This window comes from Pleurodeles waltl, chromosome 7, assembly GCF_031143425.1.
Source record: "Pleurodeles waltl isolate 20211129_DDA chromosome 7, aPleWal1.hap1.20221129, whole genome shotgun sequence".
NCBI classification, from domain to species: Eukaryota; Metazoa; Chordata; class Amphibia; order Caudata; family Salamandridae; genus Pleurodeles; species Pleurodeles waltl.
In genome coordinates, this window is record NC_090446.1 from 779,480,459 (window position 1) to 779,500,709 (window position 20,251).

Genomic DNA, 20,251 nt, shown 5'->3' on the forward strand with positions numbered 1-20,251 from the left:
GCAATGCTCATGTCAAGTCGCAAGACTTTGTGTCATTGGGAAACGGTTATGCAGATCAAGTCGCAAGGTTTTGCGCATTGAATTGCATATCTTCCACGGAACAGTGGGAACTACTGCCCGAAACTGAAAATGAAATATGCTTGAACTTTGCATTAAGGGTGGTTGATACATTAGATGAGCTAAAATCACTGCAGTGTCGTGCTAGCAGAGAGGAAAAACACTCCTGGCAGAGAATGCAATGTGTACAAAGAGCTGACGACTTGTGGGTTTCAGAGGAGGGGAAGTTGGATTTGCCAAACAGTCTTTTGTCACAGTTTGCAAGGCTTTACCATGGTCAGGCTCAACTTGGGAGAGGCGCAATGATTAGATTATTCAAAATTGATTGGTTCAATCCAAAATTCAGACAAGCCGCAGAGGTTACCTGTCACAGGTGCATCATCTGCCAACAGATGAATGCAGGAAAAGGGACTGTGGTGACTTTGAGCCACATAGGGAGAGCTGGAGGTCCGTTTAGCAAGATGCAAATGGATTTCATTGAGATGCCTGTGTGTGGAGGCTTGAGATACGTGTTGGTGATTGTGTGTGTTTTCAGTCATTGGATTGAAGCCTACCCTACACGTAGAAATGACAGTCTCACAGTAGCAAGTTAATACCACGGTTCGGATTTCCGGTCTCTTTAGAATCAGATAGGGGCAGACACTTCGACAATGAGGTGATTAAGCTCTTATGTGCTGCATTAGACATTGAACAGAAGCTGCATTTTAGCTACCGCCCGAAGCATCAGGACTAGTGGAACAGATGAATGGTACCTTGAAGGCGAGAATGGCAAAAATATGCGCAGCTACCAATATGAAGTGGCCAGATGCATTGCCTTTAGTGCTGATGTCAATGAGAAACACACCTGATAAGAAGACAGGACTATCTCCCCACAAGATATTGATGGGCAGAGCTATGAGGTTGCCCACAGTACCTGCAAATACTCTTGTGAATATCACGGATGATATGGTGTTGGAATACTGCAAGGGTCTGGCTGATGTGGTCCGCTCTTTTTCTCACCAGGTGGAGGCTAAAACATTGCCACCGATCAGCGATCCAGGTCACACCCTGCAAGCCGGTGACTGGGTGGTTGTCAAGAAACACGTGAGGCAGTCGTGTTTGGAGCTGCGTTGGAAGGGGCCATATCAAGTAATACTGACAACAACCACTGCTGTGAAATGTGCAGGCGTTCCAAATTGGATACATGCCAGTCATACAAAGAAGGTAACATGTCCGACTGATGAGGAACTTGAAGTTTCCAACTCAGCAATTCCAGAGAAGGAAGTCTCAGGGCCGGAGACTATTCAAAGGGGAACTGAGACTGAAGGAGAGCCCACTGAGGACGGCTTAGTCCCTCAAGCAGTAAACAAGTTCGAGAGAGGTGACAATGAGCCTATCTCAGTAGAGGCAGCAGGAGAACTAAGTCAAGGAGAGGTTCTCCCAGAAGTAGACGGATACGGGTTAGAACTTGAGCCCGTTACAGAACCTGAAGACGAGGGGGAAGGAGCAGAAGGAGGTCAAAGTACATCGGCTCCTCCTGAGCCACTTGCTGGTCTGTCAAGAGAAAGCACCACAGCACAAAAGGAGGGTGCTGTTCAACATCCTGAAAGGCCAGGCAGAAAGAAAACACATAAAGAAGACGACTGGCCAAAGAAACCAGCTGCAAGGGGGAAAGTGATCCCAGGTGATACAATAGAGGAAGAAGTTGACACCACTAGGAAAGAGGATCTTAGTGAAGGAGAGTTGCAAAGTGAGCGGAGACTGAAAAGAAAAAGAGTCGCGAACAGAAGGTACGCAGGTCCTGAATGGGCATATGCAACAACCTCTGAATGGCAACAAGAATTCTTAGCATTCTGTTTTGATTGAGAGGTATCAGGCCAATATTATGGCACCTGAAATCAACTAGAGAAAGAGACTGTGTTAAGATTTGAAATTTGAAAATTTAAAGCTGAAAACCTGTGAAAAGAGACTGAAAAATTACTGGATGTGACACTGATAACCTGAATTAACCTTTGAAACTGTTTATGGCAAGCTGCTAAACTTGATTTGACAAAAGGGTCCTGGGGTGAGTGAAACGCTGTAAATACACACAGAGAGAAAGAGAGACTTTATTCTAGAAGAAAAAAAAAAAAAAGAGAGAGAGCTTTTAAATCGTTCTCAAGTTGATTGTTTGTCTTATATCTTCTGCTATCTAATTCTTTACAGATCATGGCTTACACTAGAGGTAGTAGCAAAAAGGGTAAAGTGTGTGGTTGGTTAAGTGCTATGTTAGGTATTGTATGTGCAATAATAATTATAGGTGTGATTGTGGGAATGCCTTGGTTGGATAAAAAGGTAACTAACAATGCTTCAAAACCTGAGACTACTACACTAACACCGTGGGAAAAGTTTGAGCGGAATACAAAATACTTGCATGAGGGAACTAATTCAAAAGGGGAACTTTCTACTAATGTTTTCTATCACTTGCTGAATGAGTATGTTGATACAACGATTCCTTCTTCAGTACAAGAAGGGGTCACCTATCATAGTTTGCCTCTAACATACGGGATAAGCTGTAGTTTGCTACTAACAAGATTCTATGACCAGGAACATGTGCAATATTTTTATTCAAATCTAGATGTAGTGTTTTTTTTTGTACCTGTGATTGAGCTTCTGAACAAGTTAGCTAAGGAGCATAGTATAAAATTAGTTAGAGGTTTCTTTGAGCCGACACTAACCTTTGGCACAGCTTATGCACATCGCAATAATTTGACCTGTCTATTAACGTCTGTAGAGAAGAGCTTCTTAGATCACACTGATAATAGACGCAAAGCACTGAAGGAAAGACTAGAAAAGGGGTTAGAAAAACGCACATATGCAAATGATTATGCTTACACCGCAATAAAGATGCAGGGCAAATTAGCTATAGATGCATTACACGTAGGAAGGCTTTGTATATATAGGCCGAAATCTGATCATGACACTTTATTTGTGGGAACGAGTGAATGTAGGCATGTGTTTTTGTTTCAGAGTAAATGGACATTCATGTTAAATGGACAGGATCCAGCAATCCCTCGGATCTATTACATATGTGGCCTTAATGCTTAGTACCGTCTCCCTAAGGGATTGACAACTTAAAACAAATACCTAAAATGTCTGAATTACAACATGCTAGACAAAAACGAGAGACAGCGGCTGCTGTCGTTGGTGACATATTTGGAGCTATAATTCCTTCACTAGGGGTTATTTTAAACTCCATAAAGATTCGAAAGTTGTCTACTATTGTGGATAACATGCTGACAAACTTCCCAGGGGCTATGCTCCTGATGGATACTGAACTTGCTGCGGAAAGAGCTATGACTCTTCAAAATCGGCTTGCTTTAGATATTCTTTTAGCAAAGAGCGGCAGAGTCTGTAAGATGCTTAACGAGCGTCATTGTTGCTCGTTCATTCCTGATAATAGTAAAAAGATTAGAGGTATGCTTACTAACTTAACAAGAGATAGTGCAGATTTGAAGGAGCTGAAGGAACCTGGAGTTTGGGAGAAAGTTGGAAAGGGAATTGCCAGAGTAGGGAGTTGGTTTAGTAATATTTGGAACGGGGTACTTTCAAAAATATTAGGGGGTCTATTAATTGTCCTGATTTGTTTATTGGGTTTATGGGGAGCATGCAAAATTAATGAAAGAATCAAAAGAAATTGGACAAAACAAAGCAAAAGAAATGAAGAAAATGAAAGGGAGAAAATGTTTAATGAAATTTGGGAAAGTTCACACAAGGGGCAAGATGTTGAAATGCACATTATGCGCAAAGTGAAAAATTAAAAGTGAAAGGTTGAAAGGGAAAGGTTTGTGTGATGACTAGTGTCATCAGAGGAGAGACTGAGAGAGCGTAGCTTATATAATCGATAATTAACATGAAATGTTTATGAACTAATGTATAATAATGTCGCATAGAAACTGTATTAACATGTTTTGTTAAAACGTGCATTTGAAATGTGACCACGGGGAGTGGCCGCCAATATATACGGGAACTAATGAAAATGACTAATGTTTATGAATCATTGCATGTAAATAGTTTTATACTAATTATTAATGATTATGTTATTAGAGTTTTGCTAATAAATCTTGTAGGCCTTAGTTAGCATGAGTCGAGGCCTAGTTGCCTGACTCTCATATTAAATGTATTTTTTTAACGTGCAGTGTGCTGACTCGCAAAAGGACATGAACTCTTGTTTTCCTCCAAACTAAAAGCTGAATGTAACTATAGTAGATCCGTTCTCATGGAAATTCATATTGCTTGTAGAAATGTACTAGCTAAATGCAACAGTGTAGACTAATGTTAAATACAAGGTCGACCAAACCGGTACAGACAATGGAGCTACTGACTGAAGATGCGCAAAGAATTACAAAAGGATGAAATCATACCGGACATTCTACCTCTAAAGACGTCAATCATATGGACCAATAAACTGCCTGAGAACTAATGCGGGGTGAAAGATTTCATGACATAATGTGTTTTTTAATTGGTTAAAGATAGTGGGGTGCAACCTTTGTCCAATCAGATTTTAGGGGAATGTACAACGAAAAGGGGATAAAAACCCCTGTCACCAGGAAGTGAATTAGAATTAGGGAGTAGGAGACTAGGAGAGGGGGAGATGCTGATGCTATATTTTATGATCCAGAAACTTTGTCACTTTTATTAGTGACTGGCTGACTTATCTAGAACCATACGTGTCCTTAGATTGCCCATTTACACTTTACCTCCTTATGAGGGAAGTGCCCCTTACTTACCCGTGAGCTGAGTTCCTGATTAATGGCGAATCAACTGATGTCCTGAAGACGAAGACGAACCTGAGTGCTGACCCAAACTTGGAGGGTAACTATATGACAATGAAATTGTGATTGTCTGTTTGCTTTTCCTTTCTAGGTACCAACTGCTTCTTTTGACAGAGACCATAGTTAGATGTTTTCCAAATTGGTGTTTCTAAATTGTTTTGCATGAAGTCCAACATGCCAATGCTAGTTTGAGGTTAGGTGAGGAGTTCACTAAACTGACGCAAACGGACAAATGACTGAATCTTTGCTTTGTTGAACAATACGCTGATATACTCTGCTATTGATAGTTTATGTTCACGCCGTGCTATATTCTAATGTTTGTGATTCTTGCCTTGATGAAATCTTATCAGAGTTGCCATATCATGACTTTACTATTGAGTTTCTTGGTTTTGAGATTAATAAATCTGCTAGTAGTATTGTGACCAATAGGGAATTAAGGGGGTCATTCTGACCCCGGTCGGCGGGAGCACTGCCGACAGACCGGCGGTGCCCCGCAGGGCATTCTGACCGCGGCGGTTCGGCCGCGGTCAGACAAGGAAAACCGGCGGTCTCCCGCCGGTTTTCCGCTGCCCTTGGAATCCCCCATGGCGGCGCAGCTTGCTGCGCCGCCATGGGGGATTCTGACACCCCCTACCGCCATCCTGTTCCTGGCGGTTCACCCGCCAGGAACAGGATGCCGGTAGGGGGTGCCGCGGGCCCCTGGGGGCCCCTGCAGTGCCCATGCCAATGGCATGGGCACTGCAGGGGCCCCCGTAAGAGGGCCCCACTGTGTATTTCAGTGTCTGCAATGCAGACACTGAAATACGCGACGGGTGCAAACTGCACCCGTCGCACCCCTGCAACTACGCCGGCTCAATTCTGAGCCGGCGTCCTCGTTGCAGGGGCATTTCCTCTGGGCCGGCGGGCGCTCTTTTGGAGAGCGCCCGCCGGCCCAGAGGAAATGTCTGAATGGCCGCTGCGGTCTTTTGACCGCGGTGCGGTCATTTGGCGGCTCCCTCCAGGCGGGCGGCTCCCGCCGCCCGCCGGGCTCAGAATGAGCCCCTAAATCTCTAAAATTAATACTAAACTGGTGTGGTTATTCATGACTGCAAGGTCATGGTGGTGTCTTGAGTTTGATTAATGTCTTTGACTAAAGTGCATTGTTGTGATTAATATTGATGACATTATTGACGTATTGATTGACATGTGGATTAGCTATCTCGTCCTAAGGTGTCTCTCAACAGGGTCAAAATATTCATTGGCCTAAAACGAGTCCCAATGTGTAAAAATTTATCATAAAGGGACGCGTTAGCAATGTCATGATCTGAAACATTCAGAACATTACTTATTAACAAATGAAAAAAACAACAACTTTGTTGAGAGTTCGACAATCCAAAACACCAAACGTACGCTCATAGTTTATTTGCAATAAGCATGAAAAACAGGAGGTATATCGTCAAATCATTGTGATAAGCTTAAGGGTGTCTTGTTTTCACAGTCATAGCGACACACGACATTGGCCTTATAATATAATTAAATGCTCAAACCAAAATGGCACATTTCACATTGTGTCAAGTTAAATACGTAAAAAAAAACGCTAAGAAAATATCCCTGAAAAGCCAAAGTGCATGAAGACATTGGTCACAATGCCTAGATACAGTACCTTATTGCAACACCTCCAATAACCAGTCACAGCTTGAAACACTACTAAACAGTTCACCCGATTAAAGGTTTAACAGTCATCAATACATTGTAACAGTTTAAACAACAATTGCTTGCACATAACAGTATCAGTGCCACATATATTTTTTTTTTTTTGTTTTGTTTTTGCTTCTTATACCTGACCATGAGATAACATTCACTTAAACCTTTAAATATGGGATTACATGATAATGACACACTTTTGAATTGCTACATAGTTTAAGATTGAAAGCTTCAAATCTGCCTTCTAACCAAGGCCAGAGAAGGTATAATGAAGTAGCAATTCCCTCCATGAGAGTAGGATTGTTCCCAATAGAGGAACAGTGGTCCATTCATAATTGTTTAACAGTCTCATAAATGTCAAAGTTCAAATTGTCTCCCCACCCAATTTACCGCTTTCAATGGAAAATGTCTCCACGCATGTGCATAGACTGCACATTCGGTATAGAACGCAGCCTCGTTCATTTTTAGATCGTTAGTGATCAAATGCAATAATAGCTGCATTGTAATACCATCATAGAGCGCCGCATAATGATAAACAGTGCCATTGGCCAATGCCGTTACATTTCAAATTTAAGGCATTTTCCTAAACCTTTTAGCAAATAAAGGCATGTCTTGTAAACTGAGGTAATTTGTAGAAACTAACTCCGTATATTTGCCAGTTCACGCATCGCTATAGCACCCTCATTCACACATACGGTTCACACCAAACATGCAAATGTTAAAAAACGTCCAGTGGTCATGGAGTACGAACGATATGGTAATCAACACAATTCAATGCAAATGACACAGCAGTTCACACAGGTATAAAAGCTTCTCGTTTGGCCTTGGCCAACTTGTATAAAAAAAGTGAAATATTATAGAATGTGAAGTGACATAGAAATACAGTATTAAAAATATAAACAGAAATTAGGAACTTTCTTGAAACATCATGGCACAGCAGTAACAGTAGAGCCAGCATAACTGGAAATTAACATTCCCAATAAGAAAATATGCAGGTGCTTAAGGGAATAAAAAAGGATTGAAAGAGACAAGGGTGGGAAAAAGGAGCAGAGAAGGCGTTCTTTCATTCAGATGAATTACTAATTAGAAAAGAAGTGCAAGCAGCTTTCAGGTTGGTTTGCAAAGGGGAATGTTAGCGCTGCAACATGTCATTATTGTGATGTGATCACATGCACAATAAATTCTCTTTCAAACTGAACTTCATGATCCAGCGAGAGCCTTTTGTCGCCATCACCCCAGCTGCAGGTAAGCTGACAGTACCTCTTCTGCAAAGGCCTGCAACATGTTGTGGAGTTCAGACTTCCGCATCCGTCCTCCAAGACCCCTGCTTCCGGTGCCACAGAAGCTCCAGAGAAGAGAAATACTAAGCACTGCGGCCCAGTGGGGAAAAAGATTCAGCCCAAAGTGTGACGTGAGCAGTCAGGGAAAGGTTCCATAGAGGGAGAGAAAGAGAGCAAACGGCAAAGTCCATAGCCGGCGGGGCATGCACTTAAGGACAAAAGCAGAGTTATAAATTGGTCTTTTACTTGAAGATATCATCTTGACGGGATATGACGGATCCGGTCTTGAAAGCCATTGTACTATGTACTTCTTCTTTGAGGGATCAGACGCGTTTTCTGAAAAAGAAAATATATTGTTAAAAAAGCAACACTAAGTCTAAATCCACCATTTTAATATTTTCATAACATTGACTGCGGAAATCTCTTTTTAAAGCTACATTTACATTTAAAGTAAGATAATAATACATTCACTTTTTAAACTATAGTTCTCCATGGCATACTTCTGCCATTTCTAAGCCTTGGAAATAATATATAATACCATTAAACAAGGTATCCACTTATTTACTAATTTACCGACCCACAGCTGAGCCTGACTAGATTAAGGCCCTCATTACAACATCGGCAAGTTGTAACCGCAGTGCGGCCGCCAATGCGGCCACACTCCTGCGGTGCCCATTATTACATCCCCGCTGGGCCGGCGGGGATGTGGGCCGCAACATGGGAGCCGGCTCCAAATGGAGCCGGCGGTGTTGCGGCAGTGCGACGGGTGCAGTTGCACCCGTTGCGCTTTTCACTGTCTGCTAAGCAGACAGTGAAAACCCGCATTGGGCCCTGTCAGGGGGCCCCTGCATTGCCCATGCCAGTGGCATGGGCAGTGCAGGGGCCCTCAGGGGCCCCGCGACTCCCCGTACCGCTAGCTTTTTTCTGGCGGTTCAAACCGCCAGGAAAAGGCTGGTGGTAGGGGGACTCGTAATCCCCTGGGCAGCTCTGCTATCAGCGCTGCCCTGGCGGATTACTACCGCCGGGGCCATTGTGGCGGGAAACCGCCGGCCCCAGCGGTGCGACCGCAGCGCTTCCGCCGCGGTCGTAATGACCTTGGAAGCACCGCCAGCCTGTTGGCGGTGCTTCCGTCATTTCAGCCCTGGCGGTCCTGTACCGCCAGGGTTGAAATGACCCCCTAAGTCTTGTGACCTTCAGAGCACCATTTGTCCAGGGCGGACATTCAACTCACAGAGCTATCCCACAAGCATATAACATGCAGTATTTACCCTCACCTATGTAATATTCTCGTTTTCCCAATATGATACACAAACTATATATTGCTAATTGTCAATTTTCAAATGGACTTTATTTTTATTTTATTTGGTCTGCTAGTATTGATGAAATACAAAATTGGCTGCTTTATCAGTTGTCCAATACGATGTTGCAACAGATTAAATATCAATGCACACCTGAGTAGGCAAGCATTACCCTGGATCCTGAATTTTGAGGTAGCACTGCACCTGCCAATACCAAGATGGCGAAATGTTGCCCACATGAGCTTCAACACTATTCAAATTGTAAGGAGTGGCAGATGCACTGCATTTCTTCATAGGTGCAGACTGCAATAATGTATGCACTTCACACCTTTTCAGTTGAAGCACTTTATTTTTTGAGGTGAGAGCACCCTACATGCACAGTATTATGCTGTGAGAGCTAGAGCTTGACTGGGATCTATAGACAGCTTGGGCAAAAAATATTCAAACCTTCCTGCTCCTTTCTATCTCCCTCTCTCTCTTTCCAGCCATCAATTCTGTGCCTTGCTCCTTGCTCCTTGTCACTTTTCTCTCTATAATCCAGCTCGTATCTTTCTTTGTCTCTCTCATTCCTGAAGCACCCGCTGTGCCTGCTACATTTAACTTTGGTGAGCAGGAGAAAGTGACAGAGGCACCAGCAAAAGCCCCAGGCCTTCAAAAATGACCTCGAAAGGCTCCAGCCACATTCCTTTAACAAGCTATTTCTGCTGCACAGTAAACTTGCCACTCCATGGGTGCTGCTTATACTAATGCAGCTAATGCTGTTCAATGAATTTGTATCCTTAAATTATGTTTCTTGACACAAAGCATCCCCATCAAGGCCTAGAAGGCACCAACTGCAATTGGCCAAACATGCTGACTGTGATTCTTCACCTCTCTTAAACCATTTTTGTAGGCTGGTTTCATGAGGAGGTTATGTCAACCTTACAAAATTTATTTTTGATTCCTCTGGTCTGACATGTATTGTTATTCTCAGAATTTGTTTGTATTTTGTATAACACTCTAATACCTGGAGTTACCTTGATACATTTTAGATCAACTGTTCATGTGTTACACCATGTCGAAAACTGGGTTTTTGATTGAGGGGTGAAGACCCTTCTCAAGCAACAAATACAATCCTTGTCTGGGTAAACCACAAAAGTCACTAAATTAAGCTGTGCTTAACCCTCTGGTAGATATGTACAAACGCTGTATAAGCTTAACTTAGCAGCAATGTGTTAAGTATTTATGTAACACTCAAACAGTAACAACGTGAAAATACAACACAAGAAATCCCACAACAATTAAGAAGAATAGAGCAAAATTTAACCCCTTAGCTGATGGGCCATCCCCCCCCCCCAACAGCTGAGCGTTTTATTTAGCTATTTGGGGTAGTTCACACTTAGGCCTTCATTACTTTTTGTCCACATAAGCTATCCATGCCAAATTTGTGTCCTTTTTTTCCAACATCTTAGGGATTCTAAAGGTGCCCATAGTTTGCGGGGTCACCCGGAGGAGACCAAGAAATTAGCCAAAATACAGCTACAAATTTTTCAGAAAAATGGGAAAAAAGAGCTGCAGAAGAAAGCATGTGTTTTTTTCCCTGAAAATGGCATCCACAAAGGGTTTACAGAGCTAAAATCCCCATCTTCCCAGCATTCGGAAACAGGTAGACTTGAATAGAAAAACCACATTTTTCAACTCAATTGTGGCATTTTACTGGGATATTCACCATTTTTACTATTTTTTGTGCTTTTAGACTCCTTCCAGTTAGTTACAGAAATGGATGTGAAACCAATGCTGGATCCCAGACAGCTAAACATTTTTGAAACATAGACAAAATTCTGAATTCAGCAAGGGGTCATTTTTGTAGATCCTACAAGGATTTCCCACAGAAAATAACAGCTGAAATAAAATAATAATGAAATTGAGGTGAAAGAAACAGCCATTTTTCTCCACAATTTACTCTGTAACTTTTTCCTGTAATGTCATATTTTCAAAAGTAATATACCGTTACGTCTGCTGGTCTCTTCTGGTTGCGGGGATTTATAGGGCTTGTAGGTTCATCAAGAACCCTAGATACCCAGAGCCAATAAAGGAACTGCACCTTGGGTTTTCATTTTATACCGGGTGTACAGCAATTTATTTGGTAAAATATAAAGAGTGAAAAATAGGTATCAAGGAAACCTTTGTATTTCCAAAATGGGCACAAGATAAGGTGTTGAGAAGCAGTGGTTATTTGCACATCTCTGAAATCCTTGGTCCCCATACTAGCATGTGAATTAAAGGGCATTTATCAAATAGACATCTTTTTTACACATTGTCTTACATTTCAAAGGAAAAAATGTAGAGAAAGACAAAGGGCAAAAACACTTGTTCTGCTATTCTGTGTTCCCCCAAGTCTCCCGATAAAAATGGTACCTCACTTGTCCGGGTAGGCCTAATGCCCACGACAGGAAACGCAACATGGACACATCACATTTTTACATTGAAATCTGATGTGTTTTTTGGAAAGTGCCTAGCTGTGGATTTTGGCCTCTAGCTCAGCCGGCACCTAGGGAAACCTACCAAACCTGTGCATGTTTAAAAACTAGACACCTAGGGGAATCCAGGATAGGGTGACTTGTGGGGCTTTCACCAGGTTCTGTTACCCAGAATCCTTTACAAAACTAAAATTTGGAAAAAAAACACTTTTCCCTCAGATTTCAGAGCTACAAAGTTCAGGAATCTGAGAGGAACCGCAAACGTCCTTCTACCCAGCATTCCCCCCAAGTCTCCTGATAAAAATGGTACCTCACTTGTGTGGGTAAGCCTAGTGCCCATGATAGGAAATGCCCCAAAACACAACGTGGACACATCACATTTTTCCAATGAAAATTGACATGTTTTTTGCAAAGTGACCAGCTGTGGATTTTGGCCTCTAGCTCAGCCGTCACCTAGGGAAACCTAGCAAACCTATACATTTTTTAAAACTAGATGTTAGACCTGACAGCCTTAGGGTGGTCACCACTAACATTTAGCCTACCTCCCTCCACTATCTGGACACTGTTTTTGCTGGTTTTAGGACTCTGCTCACATTACCACTGCTAACCAGTGCTAAAGTGCATATGCTCTCTCTCTTAAAACATGGTGACATTGGTTTATACCCAATTGGCTTATTTAATCTACTTGTAAGTCCCCAGTAAAGTGCACTACATATGCCCAGGGGCTGTAGATTAAATGGTACTTGTGGGCCTCCAGCACTGATTGTGCCACCCACCTAAGTGGCCCTCTAACCATGCCTCAGGTCTGTCATTGCAAGGCCTGTGTGTGCAGTTTCACTGCCACTTTCGACTTAGCATTTAAAAGTACTTGCCAAGCCTTAAACTCCCATTTTTCCACATATAAGTCACCCCTAAGGTAGGCCCTAGCTAAGTCATAGGGCAGGTATGTAGGTAAAAGGCATGACATATACCTGTGTAATTTATATGTCCTGGTAGTGTAGAACTCCTAAATTTGTTTTACGCTGCTGGGAGGCCTCCTCCTTTAATAGGCTAACATTAGGGCTACCCTCATATACTGTTTGAGTGGTACATTCTGATCTGAAAGGAGTAACAAGGTCATATTTAGCATGGCCAGAATGGTAATACAAAATCCTGCTGACTGATGAAGTTGGATTTAATATTACTGTTTAAGAAATGCCACTTTTAGAAAGTGAGCACTGCACTTAAATCCTTCTGTGCCTTACAATCCACGTCTGGCTAGGTTTAGTTGACAGCTCCCTTGTGCATTTACTCAGACAACCGCAAACACAGGATGCTCAGTCACACTTGCATACTTCTGCATATTGAATGTCTCTTCCTAGGCTGGGTGGGTTGAGGGCCTGACACATGTCAAATGACAGTAGCCTGCCCTCACACAAAGGACTGCCACACCCCCTACTGGGACCCTGGCAGACAGGAGGGAACTGAAAGGGGACATTGTGCACTTCTAAACCACTCTTTGAAGTCTCCCCCACTTCAAAGGTACATTTGGGTTTTCAAGCAGGGTCTCTGACCCTACCAACTCAGACACTTCTGGACAAGATGCCACTGGAGAAGAAACCCTGAACCGGAACCTGCAATCTGCCAAGAGGATCTGCCTGGCTACCCAAAGGACTCACCTGTCTGCTTCTCTGCAAAGGACTGCCGCCCTGCTGTTGCCCTGCTGCCTTGCTGTTCTCTGGCTCTGCTGAGAAGTGCTCTCCATGGGCTTCGATAGAGCTTGCCTCCTGTTCCCTGAAGTTTCAGGACCAAAAAGACTTCATCTCTGCAAAAGAACTCCTTGTGCGGCAAACATCGACGCACAGCCTGCAAGAAATGATGCACAGCCTGCCTTGTTGTGAGAAAATCAGCGCACGCCAAACCAGAATGACGCAGCCCGACTTCCTGACGAGGAGACCAATGCAGCGCCAGCGTTGCGACTAAAAATTAGACGCACAGTCCACCGGATCGACGCAAAGCAGAACCGGAGCAACGCAGCCCGACTTCCTGAGAAGAATCAACGCAGCGCCTGCCGTGCGGCAGAAATTTCCATGCAACGCCCACCGGATCAACACAACCCCTGTGACTTCGTCCTGCACACCCAGGATTTCAACGCATATCCCCCGGGGCATCCGAAAACCCCGCAACCTGAATAGGATCCCAGTCTACGTGCTGGAAATCGATGCAGAGCCTGCCCTGCATGAAAACTCACCACCACATTGTCTGTGTGAGCCAGAAAAAATCAAAGCAGACCTCTCTGTTTTCCACGCATCTCCTCCTCTGCGGACCCTTGCAGAGAATTTGAATGCAAACTAGGTACTTTGTGCTTGCAAGAGACACTTGTTGTTTTTTAAAGACTAAAGACACTTTATATCATTTTTACAGTGATATTTCAACGTATACTTATTGAATCTTGATCGTTTTGACCTGCATCTTACCAGATAAATATTATATATTTGTCTTAACTCTGTGTGGTGTATTTTTGTGGTGTTCTACTGTGTTATTGCATGATTTATTGCACAAATACTTTATACACATTGCCTTCTAAGTTATGCCTGACTGCTCAGTGCCAAGCTACCAGAGGGTGGGCACAGGATAGTTTGGATTGTGTGTGACTTACCCTGGCTAGAATGGGGGTCCTTACTTGGACAGGGGGTAACCTGACTGCCAACCAAATACCTCCTTTCTAACACTAAACATCTAGGGGAATTCGGAATGGGATGACTCGCGGGACTCTCCCCAGCTTCTGTTACCCAGAATCATTTGCAAACCTCAAAATCTGGCAAAAAAATATTTTTTCCTCAGATTTCAGTGATGGAAAGTTCTGGAATCTGAGAGGAGCCTCAAATTTCCTTTCACCCAGCATTCCCCCAAGTCACCCAATAAAAATGGTACCTCACTTGTGTGGGTAGGCCTAGTGCCTGTGCCAGGAATAGATCACACAACAGTCAATGTTGGTCCTTACATTAGGGCAACTGTTGACCCTGGGGTGATCCATTCCTGACGCAAGCACTAAGGTACAGGCACTCAAGCAGGGTAGTGTTTTTATCAGGACAGGTGGGGAAACACTGGGTGGTAGGAATTTTGTGGATTCCAGCATATTCCTGTAGTTTGTGTGACAGAAATGCAAGAAAAAATTGAGTTTTTATTCAACATTTTACATTTGCAAGGTATTCGGGGTAAGAAAACTTTGGGGAATCCACACAAGTCACACCTCTGTGGACTCCCCTGGATGTCTAGTTTCCAGAAATGTCTTGGTTTGGTAGGTTTCCCTACATGGCCGCCAAGCCCAGGACCAAAAACGCAGGTGCCTGCCTTACAAAACCAGGTTGTTTTGTGATAGATAATTTTGATGTCTCCACAATACTATTTGGGCGGTGGAGTTTGGGGCTGAACCAAATTGGGGAGCTCCCAAGACAGCACTCTCTCTGTGCTTGCCGCTGCATGCACCTGCTCTCTGGGTTGGGCTAACCCGCTATTGTCCCGCTGCACAGACTGTGCTTGCGAAGAGGAGTTATCGAATGGGACTCCTCTGGCTGAACAATCACTCCCAGAGTCTGGCCATTGTCCTATCTCTCAGATGCTGTCTCAGTATCTGCTGTCTCAGTCTCTGGTCCTACGTCAGAGCTGTCCTCTATAACCCGAGTGGGGGCTTGAGCAGCAGTCATCCAACAAGAAGCCATCTCTGCTACTGGCGAAACTGTTGCTCTCAAAACCACTAGCCTACCTAGACTGTCACAAAATTGCTGATGGGTGTGTGTGTGATACGTGCAACAATGGAAGTCACCTTACCTTTGCTTCTTCTCTCAATCAGCTCGATCTCTCAAGACACTCACAAAAAGACACACTATTACTTCACCTTGTCACATACCAATCGTCACAGTCTTTAGCACCTGTAGCGACCAGTCCAACAATCATTATTGGTGCTCCCATTACCTCCTCCTCTGATTGCCTCACTACCACCCAGCAAAGGTGTCCTTCATCTCTCCATTGCCCCCCTCACACATACATTTAATTTGTATTATAGCACAGGTAATGGCTGGCTTTACTAATCTACTCAGCTATTTACATAAAATACAGATTTGATCTCTGCAGTAGGCATAGAAACCTTCTGCGCTACTTTATGGCATCAAAAGTGCCACTAGACAAAAATCAGATCCTTTTTTAGCAGAAACATAATCACAAGACTTACTTGACTTTTTTATTGCTGCCTAAAAGCTACAGTTGAAATGAGTCAGTTGAAGTATGTGCATTGCATTGAAGACACAAACTGCAACTGCAAAAGAACTGGTGGCGAAATATATATATATATATATATATATATATATATATATATATATATCAAAAGGGCGGCGTGCTCAAATACCGGTGCAGCCGCTCTGGGCGAGCCGAGCCCATAAAGGAAATATGCAGACCAAGGATTAGCAGCGCACTCCATCAAGGGTATGAGAGTGAACCTTGTTTTACTGTAAGACTGGAACAAAGTCAAAAAATTAAGGCGACTAGAATCTATATTTATTATACAGATGAAAACGAGGGTCCCTTTTGGGATGAATAATGATGAGGAACTTTATGTTCACTTGTAGGTTTAGTACTCCTATTCATTTCAGATATTTATTTTTGTGATGCTGAATTAAAATTAATATGATAAGCAAAGTAATTTTTCTGACCACTTTTGCGGGAATGTGCTATAGACATTTATTAATTATGTTGGAAATTAATTATGTTGGAAACTGCTGGGTCCTATGATACATGATATATAAAAAGAGACCGTTTGGATGAGTTTGATTTAAATGTCCATAATAGAATTATTATGATCATTATTTGCACTCATATACAAGTGATGTAATTTTTGTTTAGATATTTTTTGCCTAAATTTTGCAATGACATGAATTGAAGAGTTGTGAGAATTACAAATTCCACAGGGAAGTCAGTTAGGGTATATGAAGTGAACAAAAATATTTTGTTTCAATATAATTTTTGGAATTGGACTCACCGAAGACTGTGTTTGACTTAATTTTATGATAACTCCTCTCCAATTTTCAGTTGAAATTAAATTGTTTAGACTCATTAATAATGTTCTATTTGGTTGTATTCACTATTGAACCACATTTCCCAGAATGCACTGTTTTAGTAATAAGAGTGTCACTATAAATAGGATTGGCAACAGTAACAGGATGTTTGAACTCGAAAAAGACCGTCTGGTCGAAACGCGTTTTTCTTTGTTCCAGTCTTACAATAAAACAAGGTTCACTCATACCCTTGATGGAGTGCGCTGCTAATCCTTGGTCTGTATATATATATATATATATATATATATATATATATATATATATATATATATATATATGTGTGTGTGTGTGTGTGTATAGAGATCACTTTTCACTTTTATATGTGGGTGTGGTTTTCCTGGGTGCTGATCGCAGACCCCAGGGAAACCACACACGCGTTGACAAAAGTGATTGCTCTATATATATATATATATATATATATAGAGAGAGAGAGAGAGAGAGATCTATATATATATATATATATATATATATATATACCCATATATATACTGTATACCCATATCTATATATATATCTGCATAGATTTGTCTTTATATAGATTTATATATAAATAGATCCATATATTTTTTAAGAGCTGTATTGTTTCCATGGGGGCCATAGTGGCCCCAGGAAAACCATACAACAATTATAAAAAATTATTGCCCCCACAGGGGGTCGCCCTGCTCACGGGCGACCCCCTGTCAATTTCAATGTAATTTAAAAAAAAAAACATTTTTAAACCCCTGGGAGGGGGTGCAATCAGGCACAATTGCGCCTACCCAGTATAAACCTACCTTTTTTTAAAGAAAATGCCCCCTGGGGAAGGGGGGTGGGCTATTTTCCGCGGGGCTGACCCCCCACCCCAGTGAAATCCCTGGTGTCTAGTGGGGTTTCCTGGCCCTCGAACACAGGAAACTGGTTCAGGAAGACCTTGTTTTAAAGGGGAGAATCGCCCCTTTCAAACGAGCTTTACCTCCGCTTCCTGCTCTGGTGGGGAAAACAGATTGTGATGTCACAAAGGGGTGGGTGAGGTGTTGGGGGAGACACAGAAGATCTTCCGTGTCTCCCTGGGTTTTTATAATTAAAAAAAGGCCTCCAGTGCGACGCATCAAAAGATTTTTTAACCCCCTCCCTGGTGTCTGCCACTGGTCATGACCCGCACCAGTGAGGTAGTGCTGGCGTCCGCTAGTGGCCGACGCCTGCACCAAAAAGGTTAATTAATTATTTGAGACCAAAATTAAACAGTATAACCAGTGATTTGCAGTTTTTAAGATTGAAATAAAAATTGTGGCTACAAGCACAAAGTGCCATTGAGGATATCTGTTCATACCGGGCCAGGACACAGTCAAAGCTCAGGCCAACCACAATGGAGCACAGGCCGTGCACATGACCAAATGTGGCCCGTACGAGTTGTACCTTAGGTCCTAGGTGTGAAGTCTGCATGGCGTTGCTTTGCAAGGCTTTATGTCATCCAGTATTGGCTCTGATGAGACTATGTGGTAAGGCTTTGCTGGGCTTTGCATTGCTTGACAATGGTTCTGATGCAGCTAGCATCTGCATGGCGAGGCTTCGTGGGTCTTTGTGTCACTTGGCGTCTGTTTTACTTTGAGGCTTTGCAGACCTTTGCATCACTGCGCATTGGTTCAGATGAAGCTTTCAGCTGTGCGGCAAGGCTTTGCATTGGTTCGGAAGAAGCTTTCAGCTGTGAAGCTTTGAGGGGCTTTGTGTTGCTGTGCACTGGATTTGATGGAACCTTCAGTTAAGCCCGGAGGAGTTCTCTCTGAAGCCAATCAAGAGGCCAGATCTTCGGAGATCAGGAACCCACTCCACCAAAGACTAACAGGAGTAAGGCGGGCCCAGTTGCATGTCCACTACATCAGGTCAGCTGGGCAGTTACAGGGAGGTCTCTGGAGCGTGTTGTGTCTATGTATCTCAGAACAGGAGGTAGCCAGGTGACCCCTGGAGTCACTCAGCTCTCTCTGGAAATAATGAGATGGTTCAGTTCTTCCGCAAGGCATGCCTCAAGCAGCAGGACCACCATTTATGGGTCCAGGCAAGCCTCTAGCAGGGCAGTACCTTGGGGAACAAAACAGCCCTTCTGGAGTCTTCCACAGTTCCAGTGTAAAGTATTTATGCAGCGCATCAAACAGTAATAAAGTGAAAACACAACACAAGAAAAATCTTTCACCAATTTAGAAAAATAGAGTATAATTTAATTAATTAAGACCAAAACGGCATTTAATTAGTAACACCAAAGATGTGCAATTTCAGAAAATTAAGGTAAGTTTAGTGCCTAAAAGCAGAAAGCTCAGTTGCAGTTATTCAGTAGTGCAAGACCAGGTGAAAGTCACAAGTTCAGGCCGACCACATGGGCTACTACAGGGACCAGGCTAGGTCGCTGAAAAAGAGCATCTTAAATCTGGGTTGCAGAGCATTGCAAAATCCTGTGTCAAGGATGCGTTGTGCAGCTGTGGCTCCAGAGATTTGTGGTCCTGTGTAAGTATTGAGAATGCTGTCAAAGTTGGGCTTGCACTGCGAAGGCCTGCGTCGAGGATGCATTGTGCAGTGGCAGTTCTAAGGAGACTGAGATGCAGGGTCCTGTGTCAAAGGTGCATTGCGGCGGTTCTGATGTGGCTACGAGGAAATGCATTGTGCTGCATCAGTTCTGCTTCACAAGACCACAGCTTGGCTGGCAGAGCTGGCAGAGCACCCGCTGGCCCACGTCCAAGGGTCCAGGAATGGGGTGGCATCACTTTGGGAGGTAGAATCCACAGCAGACAAAATCCAGGTGCTGGGTTCAAGGTATTGGAGCCTTTTCTGTCTCTGGGATTCCGATCAGGGTGCCAGCCAACCAGCCCTTCAACTCACTCTGGTGGTCCATGCAGGTCCAGTCTTTTCTTTCAGGCAGCAGGGCAACAGAGTAGCAGTCTTTCTGGCAGAGCTGAATAGGAGTCTGTCTGAATCTTCCACAGGTCCAGAGGTGTACTGAAGAGTTGGGTCTGAGTGTCCACTATTTATATCTGGTGCCAACTTTGAAGTAGGAGAACATTCTAAAGAATTCCCTTTGAAGTCTGTGAAGTTTCTAGCCTCCCCTGCTCTGGCTTCAAGCTGGCTGCATGAAAAATGCAGTGGTCCCAAGTCCTTTGTTTGAATTGTAATTTAAAATCCAACTTCACTATAGCCTATTCAGGTGCAAGTGGGACTATGCCCTTCACTGCTCACTATGCTGCCAGTTGATGGCTCATCCAGATGCACCTAGTCTCTCTATTGTGTGGCTGTCTGCAAGTAATAAGCAAGGTCCAACTGCAGAAAAACACCTAGTCATGTGACCTAGGAACAGCCTCTAGGCACCAAATAGTTAGGGCTGGAAAATACCAACTATCTAAAAGTGGCATTTTCAAAATTGTATCTTAAAATCCGACTTTACCATCAAAGACGATTTTCAATATAATTTCTCAAACGCCAAGTTTGATGTTCCTACCTCCTCCCAATTGAACATTAGCGCTTATTAAATGTAATAAGGCAACTCAATGTTATCCTATGGGAGAGGTAGACCTCACAGTAGTGAATAAACATATTTAGGAGTTTTTCACTACCAGGACATGTACAACT

General features: G+C 43.1%; 1 protein-coding gene across 1 annotated transcript in view; it reads right to left on the reverse strand.

The window, feature by feature from the left end:
- Positions 1-20,251, reverse strand: part of ADAMTS2 (ADAM metallopeptidase with thrombospondin type 1 motif 2) — a 1,546,369-nt gene that overhangs the window by 85,680 nt on the left and 1,440,438 nt on the right. Inside the window, exon 21 of the mRNA XM_069199292.1 lies at positions 8,060-8,149. Coding sequence (XP_069055393.1) covers positions 8,060-8,149 — 90 coding nt within the window. The remainder of the gene's footprint in view (positions 1-8,059; positions 8,150-20,251) is intronic.